Source organism: Macadamia integrifolia, chromosome 11 (assembly GCF_013358625.1).
Source record: "Macadamia integrifolia cultivar HAES 741 chromosome 11, SCU_Mint_v3, whole genome shotgun sequence".
Classification (NCBI taxonomy): Eukaryota; Viridiplantae; Streptophyta; class Magnoliopsida; order Proteales; family Proteaceae; genus Macadamia; species Macadamia integrifolia.
The window spans coordinates 5,166,493-5,174,888 of NC_056567.1; the positions used below are offsets into that span (position 1 = coordinate 5,166,493).

General features: G+C 34.9%; 1 protein-coding gene across 1 annotated transcript; it reads right to left on the minus strand.

Annotated features, from left to right (window-relative positions):
* Positions 1-2,900: 2,900 nt before the first annotated feature.
* LOC122094333 lies at positions 2,901-4,405 on the minus strand. The gene is made up of 3 exons (XM_042665099.1): positions 4,132-4,405; positions 3,733-3,797; positions 2,901-3,610 (listed from the first exon to the last, which is right to left on the minus strand). Exons 1-3 carry the CDS (start codon positions 4,360-4,362, stop codon positions 3,601-3,603), a joined length of 306 nt encoding a protein of 101 aa, XP_042521033.1. The 5' UTR covers positions 4,363-4,405; the 3' UTR covers positions 2,901-3,600.
* Between the last annotated feature and the right edge of the window lie 3,991 nt (positions 4,406-8,396).

Here is an 8,396-nt window from a genome sequence, read left to right on the forward strand (position 1 = left end):
GGGTGGGAATATAATGTACAGGGTCCATAACAGAGGAGGTCTTCCTTTTGTCTTTTATTTTCGTGGAGCTGGGGGAAGATCTTGTGGTTAATCCTTTTGGTTTATTGGGACCTTTGTGTTTTCTTTGTATGGGCATTGATATTGGTAACATTTTCATGGCTTATCATCTTGGCATGGAGTCAGGGTTAGAGGTTGCTTTTTGGATAAAGGAAGCTTGTACATTGGTAAAACTGACATGTCTATCTAATTGGTTTAAAGTATTTTAATTCCCCTTGATTTAGTTGATTTAAGGTCGCATATCTTTAAATGTGTAGATCTTGAAAGTGTAAATCATATGTTTTAAGTTCTTCCCATGCGTGATCTCTTAGAAATTGTAGGTCTTCTTTTGTTTCATTGCTCCTCGGCTGAGTTGTAGATCCATCTTGCTGCCTTATTATTAATTGAGATCTGATTGAAGGCTGCAAGTGCATTCTTCCTACACTATTTAGACATTTCTTCAGTATCTGAAAACAAGTTCAACAATGACCACTGTCGTCCTTTATTAACAAAGTTAATTGTTCCTGTACAAAGATTGGCCAAGCTCGACTGGTATGATACCTTCATAACCCATACCTCTACTGACCTTGCTTACCCTTGGTGGACAGTGAAATTATTGAGCTCTAAAATCCGTTTTTGATTTGTGCTTGTATTTGTATTAGAAAATCAGTCTTCTAGGAATCCTTTCGAAAGCTAATAGGAGTAGGAATTCGTTTGAAAGCTAATAGGATGGGGAAACAGATAATGTTATATTTAATTCGAAATTGACCTATTTACATCTCTTATATAAATTCCTGCCACATAAATGATGATCTTGTGATTGGTGCTCCAGTGTTTCAAAGTTAATTTTCCCACACAATTTTTAACGTAATCAGTAAACGTCTTGATTCTGTATATTAATAATTTTGAACTAAAATAACTTTTTAAGTGGAATATTCACATTTCTTGGATTTGATTTTATAGCTTTTGGGCCATGGGACTTGATTTTGAGGGCTTTAAGCATTTCTACAAATTGGTATCAGAGCTTTACGTCCCACTATTCTTTCTCCCATCGTCTGCAACACTAGTGCCCTTCTGAGAACACCTCACTCTACACTAATAATTTCAATAAAACTCTTGTAGGTGACTTTGATGGTTTTGACACTAGTCCAACAGAGTGATGTACGATGAACGATCCTGTTGCACTACAAATAACATCACCCACTACAAGGAGTCTGGGCTTTAAGCTGGCCTAGCTTCTGGAACCAGCAAGAAAGGTCCTGGCCACTTAGTCGTACCGGTACTTACCTCTTCTTCTCTTAAGGCCCAACTGATCTATACTAGTACTTACCTCTTCTTTCTCCTAAGACAATCTGGAAAGATTCTTTGTATTAATTTCTTTTCTGGGGTTGATATCACTGAAAATTTTGGTCACATGTACGATGATCTTTTCTGTATTGATGGAATTAATACTTAAATTTAACCCTAGAGATGTCTTGAGAGTTTGGGTAGGCAATAGAAATCTTTCATGGATCATAAGTCATAACAAAATAACAACATAAATAGATTAAATTTAATAACAGTTTAGAATTAATTCGTATTATTTACCAACCTAAGTAAGCCAACCCATTGGTTATAATTCCTTATATTATACATTAACATCTATAATCATAAATGTCATTAAAACTGAATAATGAAAAGAAGGAAAAAAAAAAAAAAAGAGTAAAGAGAATAATTAAGCTAATACAGCAAGAAGATAAAGCTGGCTACCATCAGTAATAGAGAGAATTAAGCGAAAAAGTTCATACTTATCGGGGCTTGACTGTCGACAATGACCACCGTAATGCAGATGAAGATCAGTGCACAAATCTTACTCCGATCTATCTTTATTGAATTTAAACTTACAGGACAGAAAAATACTAGAGAGAGAATGAGGGTGAGAATGAAGATGGAAGTAATGAGGGTGAGCTTTAAAGGTGTCTATTTGAATTAAAAATTCAAATTCATGATCTTTTGGAGCCAAAAGTTTCAACTAATAAAATTAGATTCGACCCATCTTTCTTGAATTTAAACTTATGGGACAAAGGAAGATACTAGAGAGAGAATGAGGGTGGGAATAAAGATGGAAGCAATGAGGGTGAACTTTAAGGGTGTGTTTATTTGAAATTCAAATTCATGAACTTTTGGAGCCAAAAGTTTCAACTAGTACAAAGTAGATTTTTTGAACCTACATCCACACTCATATCGATAATGACCACGGTAATACAGATGAAAATTAGTGCACAAACCCTACTTTGATCCATTTTTCTTGAATTTAAACTTACGGGATGAAAGCAGTGAGGGTGAGCATTAAGGGTGTGTATTCATGAACTTTTGGAGCCAAAGGTTTTAATTAGTAACAAGTTCTTTGAACCCACATCCATACCCGACCCCGATTGTGGCCATGTCAAAGCACCCAAAGAAACCCCCACACACATGGACAAGGGAGAGTTCCACTCCAAAGGGCTTGCACCCTCAAGTTACAATCTTATATATATGCTCTCATTTTCTTCCTCCCAAACTAATGTGGTATTAAACTTTGTACGTTGTCTTCCCTCATTACAACTCCACAAATGCTAAAGACAAATTAGAAAAGACACTTTTGAGGGGAAAAGTTAAATTCAAAAAGATATTTTTGAAAAGACTATTTTGACAATATTTTGAGACTTAATTTCCAACAACAGAGATATGAAACATTGTCATATTTGATCACCTAAAATTTGTCGGATGGTAAGAGAGAGATATGGAACATCAATTGACATATTTCATCACCTAAAAGCTGTCATACAATAGGAGAGAGAGAGAGAGAGAGAGAGAGAGAGAGAGAGAGAGAGAGAGCTGCCATATTTCATCGAAATTCCCACAAATACATAACAAGGGAGAGTTCCTCTCGAAAGGGTTTGCATCCTGAAGTTATAATCCTATATATATATATATATATATATATTCTCAGGTTTTCTTTTTCTCCCAAACTAATGTGGGACTAACTTTTTGAATTATCTTAGCTCGTTACAACTCCACAAGTGCTAAAGACAATTAGAAAATACACTTTTGAGGGAAAAGTTAAATTAAAAAATTACACATTTGAAAAGACTATTTTGACCATCTTTTGAACCTTAATTTCCAACAAGAGAAATATAAAACATTAATTGTCATATTTTAATTACCTAAAATCTATCATCCAGGGATCCGGCTCGTCTATAACACACTTTTGTGCTACATAATATGTAGCATAGTACAGATGATTGACACATCGTAATTTTACATATGCTGTAGCGAATATATTTAAAGAAATAAACCACCAAAGAGGAGGAATCGCAGAGAGGAGGATTTCTCGACGATTCTTCTCTCTGCGATCTGCTCCTCCACCTCCTCGTCGTCGCTCTCTTACTGCCATATCTGACGCTTTGAAGCTCCACGAGGCCCCGCAGCATCCCATCTCCTTAAATCCCAGCCGTTTTCTCAGACTCCTCTATCTGCTCCCTCCTCTCTGTACTCTTTCAATCACTCAGAATCTAACCCACCACTACCTTCTTCTATCCACCGTCATTGATTCCTACATACATAGAACCATCACTTCACAAATTAATTTAATTCTTGAAGACCACCTATGTCTCTTAGAAATGAAGGATAAAATCATAAATAACAAAAGAATAAATTGGGGAAAGGAGGATGTACATGGCAGGCATCCGCAATCGAATTGAATTGTGAAGCCCTTCCTTCAAGAACAGCAACTCCACAGCCTTTAATTCAAAGAAGACGACATAAGACAAAAAAAGAAGAAGAAACCCCAAAATTAAACAGAAGAAGAATCAAAACACACAGAAACTCAAGCAGAATCAATTAAAAATTGTTGCAATAGCAGAAAGATGGGTTGAGAGAGGAATGTGTCTATGTCTCTTAGAAATGAAGAATAAAATCATATATAACAAAAGAAAAAAAAAAAAAAAGAGAAAAAGAAGAAACCCCAAAATTAAACAGAAGAAGAATCAAAACACACAGAAACTCAAGTAGAATCAATTAAAAATTGTTGCAATAGCAGAAAGATGGGTTGAGAGAGGAATGTGTTTTTCTTACTTTGGGACGCAATCTGGTATTATATTTCGATCCCTTTCCAGAGGAAGAAGAAGGACCAAAGGAACACCTACTTGAGATATTTTCGGTGGAGCAGATCACAGAGAGAAGGATCGCAAAGAGGAAACCAAACTCACTGCAGCACATGTACCTATAGTCACCATATAATCTGAATTGCGTTATAGCTATAGATCGTGCAGCACAAATGTGCGACAGACGAGCCGGATCCATCATCTAGTAGGAGGGAGGGAGAGTTCCTCTCCGAAGGGCTTGCACCTTTAAGTTACAGTCATACATATATACATATATATATATATATATATATATATGCTCAAGTTTTCTTTTTTCTTAAATCAATGTGAGACTAAACTTTGTGAATTATTTTAACTCATTATAATTCCACAAGTGCTAAAAACAAATTAAAAAAAACTATTGAAAGAAAAAGCTATATTCAAAAAGACACTTTTCAAAAGACCACAGTAAAAGAGAGATATGAAACATTAATCTTCATATCTTAATCACCTAAACGCTTCAGTAGGAGAAAGAAATATATGGAACACTTGTCATATATTTATCGAAACCCCCACACACAAATGACAAGAGAGAATTCTTCTTTAAAGGGCTTGCATCCTTAAGTTATAATCTTATATATGATCAAGTTTTCTTTCTTCCAAAACTAATGTGGAATTAAACTTTGTGAGTTGTCGTAGCTCATTACAACTCCACAAGTGCTAAAAAAAAATTAGGAATGAACTTTTAAGGGGGAAAGTTAAATTCAAATAAACACTTTTGAAAAGATTATTTTGAAAGAGAGAGATATAAACCATTAATTGATATATTTCATCACCTAAAATCTGTCGTCCAATAGCAGAAAGAGATATATGGAACACTTGTCATATTTCATCACCTGAAATGTCGTACGGTAGACAAAGTAAGAAAAAAATAATTTTAAAAGTCACTCAATAGAACCAACTTTTGTAAGCAAAAAAAAAAGAAAAGAAAATCATATTTCATCTTGACCCTTAGTTTAGTCAAATTGAAGTTTCTGAATTTAGACAAATTGAAGTATATCATAATTTTTAAGCTTTATAATAAAAAAGGCGTACACAAGGCTCTCGCCAACACGGGGTTTGGTGCATTATATTGTAGGTAGAACTGAAATCGAAATTGACCGTTTAAAACCCAATTAAATTTAACAAAGTGAATTGATTTGGTTTTACTTTAAAAACCTATAATCTTTTCTCGATTTGATTCGATTTTGGTTCTATAACTAAAATCATTGAACCGAACCGAATTACCTATTTTTAAACTCAGCAACAAAACGAATAAAATTACATTTTTCTCCTACTATTTCATTCAATGTGGCTGATAAATTCTTTTCGTTTTTTAATGTTTGAAAGTAGTTTGGTAGATTATGACATTAACAAATAAGGGTTTTATTTATTTAAATGAAGTTGTAAAAAGATGGCCAACACCTAAAATATGATCTAAACTTAATATGACCTGAATTAAAAAACTTAATAAGGAAAAGAATACGAAACCAAAATCGAACCAAATTGAATTGGTTTCTAAAATATGTTCCATTTCTTGGTTCGGTTCGATTTTATTTTTATTTTTTATTTTATTTTATTTTATTTTTAAATCTTGAATCAAACCTAAACCAAATCAATTGACAACCTTAAGCCTAAAACCAAATCGACTCAAACCTATGACCACTAGACCGCAATGGAGCAATCTAACTATTAAAAGTTACCAAATCTTTCGGACCCATGGTTAATGTTTAGTAGGCAAAGAGAGATTACTAAGATTTCTCTCACCACCCCACCCCACCTACCCAAACTTCTACATGTGATTCCCCTAAGAAAGTAAGGGCTTGAATGATAACCATTATGTTTCTCTATTTCTCTGTTTTTTTTTTTTTTCAAACAAGAAAGATAGAAGAAATCTGTTTGTCAGCGTAGATTCATTTTTTTGTTCCTAGGGATGAATTGGGACCAAAAGTTTGCTAGAAAATATTAAAAAAGAGGTATCATTTAGGAATTTCTCTATCCCAAAAATAAGAGGGAGGTGGTTAGTCTTTAATGACACGTGGTTAATTTGATGGGTAAATAAATAATCTCATTTTAAAAATAAAACACCTCCAATGCAATTTCAATCATCACCACCCCACCATGTTGTCCATTACCAAAAGCACCACAATCACCACCTCCCACCACAACATCATTGCCACCACCACCATCTCTAGCCCAGAATTAAAAATTATTACTTGTTATCAAACACTTTTTTCCCCCAGATTTATGGTCCAGAATATAAATATAAAAAATTATTTCTAGATAGAAATTTAGCCTTAAAACAGAATGGTTATCATGCAAGCCCTAAACTTCTACCTTTCATTCTCCCCTACCTATAGAGTACCCAAATTATCCCTATTCACCCATATTTAATCAACTCATATTATTATTATTATTATTATTATTATTATTATTATTATTATTTAAATTAATAGAAATAGGATCCGCCACTTCTCCTTCCCGCTTCTTTCTCCGCACACAACACAGGGATGAGCTAACCATCCCTTGCCGCTGCAACTCCTCACCTTTCACCATAATCCCACCTCCTACCATCACATGATACTACCAAAAATCTCTCCAATAACGATATAGACTCAGAATCTAAAGGAATATTTCTAGGAACGGGAGCAAAGCTATCGGGAAAGGTGGCTGGGATCCTTTGGCATTTCAGGACTAGGTCCAGTGCAGCTGAATTAACAAGCGGATACTACACCACTAGGCAGCAAAATGGCAACCTGCCCATAGCACAAATGTTTGGTAAACGGGGCATTGTACTGAACTTCACGTGTATAGAGATGCAAAAGAAGAATAACCAATGCACACAAATTGCTCGCCTCAAGGGCTAGTCAGGCAAGTGAAGAAGCCAACTAAGGCCGCAGGAACATAGCTTGATGGTGAGAATGCATGGAGAGGTATGATGATGGGTGTAGACACCTAATTTTGTCACCCCCCGGTGATGATGACACAAGAAGAATTACATGTTGGACATTTTAGACTTGGAGAATTTTGAGCTTAGAGTAGAAAATGATCATTTTTTTTTCCTATAAACTTTCAAGAGAAAAGGTTTTCAAAAATTAGAATTTGATGTTGTGGATTATTGTTGTTTGTCCCCTCAGGTCGGACATTACACTTTGATGTGAGAACTATGCAAATCGATGCCCGATTCTCTCTTTCATTATATGATCTGGGTCCCTACTTTATGCATATTTTTGTAAAGGTCTTCGGTCAAGACCACAATCGTGTCTCACATCATTGGATAGTGCTCGGACTGAGCTTTCTAACGATATATTACACGTCGAATTCTAGCTAACGGTTTGAAAGATATGACCCTCGAAAGTTCACTCAAAAGTTCAGTATCAGATTCCATTTCGAGTAACCAAGGAGTGCCACATGGCGCCCAAACCCCTTTGTCCAAAAGCAAGCATTTTTGGATAATTCTCTCTAGTTTTTTAATCCCACATCGGAAATAAAAGAGAATTGTCTTAAATCTCAAGGCTATAAGTATAGCCCTTCCTCTCTTCCAAAGGGGAGGAGAAAAAATAGAGAATTTGGGAAAGATGATGGCCCCATCAATGTTTTGGCTAACTTCTTCCCTCTAAAATCAAATATTCTCCAAATCTAAAAGTTTAACACATTAATCATTCCTTGAGTCGGGAGATCTAGTCCGGTTCGGTTCGATTTGGGGCTTAAAGCACAAGGGTTATCTCCCCTTGTTTCTTGATTAAAGCCGAGTTTAAGGTATTTTTCTTCTCCTAATTGTAATTTAGAACTAATTTATTTAATTTAATAGATTAGGTTCTAATTTATTATTAATTGGTTCATTTAGATTAATTAGGTTTAATTAGTTTCAATTTGGTTTAATATGACTTATTAGATTCATCATAATTTAATCTAATTTAATAAGGAATGTGAAGGGATCTGTCAGGGAGGGAGATACTCTCACCCTGCTTGAGTCTGAAAGAGAAGCATGGAGGTTGCGTTGAGTGCTAGTTCTTCACTGTTAAAGTTTTGATTTATTTCTTCATATTGTCTCAGCTCCTACTAGGGTTTGGTTGGATTTTTGTGATTATGGAAACTCTTGGAAATCGAATCTCCGGAGCATCGGTATTGAACTTGTAATGAAGCTGGGTCACTCCAGTCAGAGTTTTTAAGTGACTTTTTTTGAGGAATTCCTATTTTTTTTTCTGCACAAAAAAA

Bases quoted from the DNA above. Each gene is read 5' to 3' on its own strand.
- LOC122094333 (XM_042665099.1), bottom strand. From the start codon at position 4,362: ATGATGGATCCGGCTCGTCTGTCGCACATTTGTGCTGCACGATCTATA. The intron at 3,798-4,131 runs GTAAGAAAAACA...TTTGAATTAAAG, and splicing joins ATACCAGATTGCGTCCCAAA to GCTGTGGAGTTGCTGTTCTT.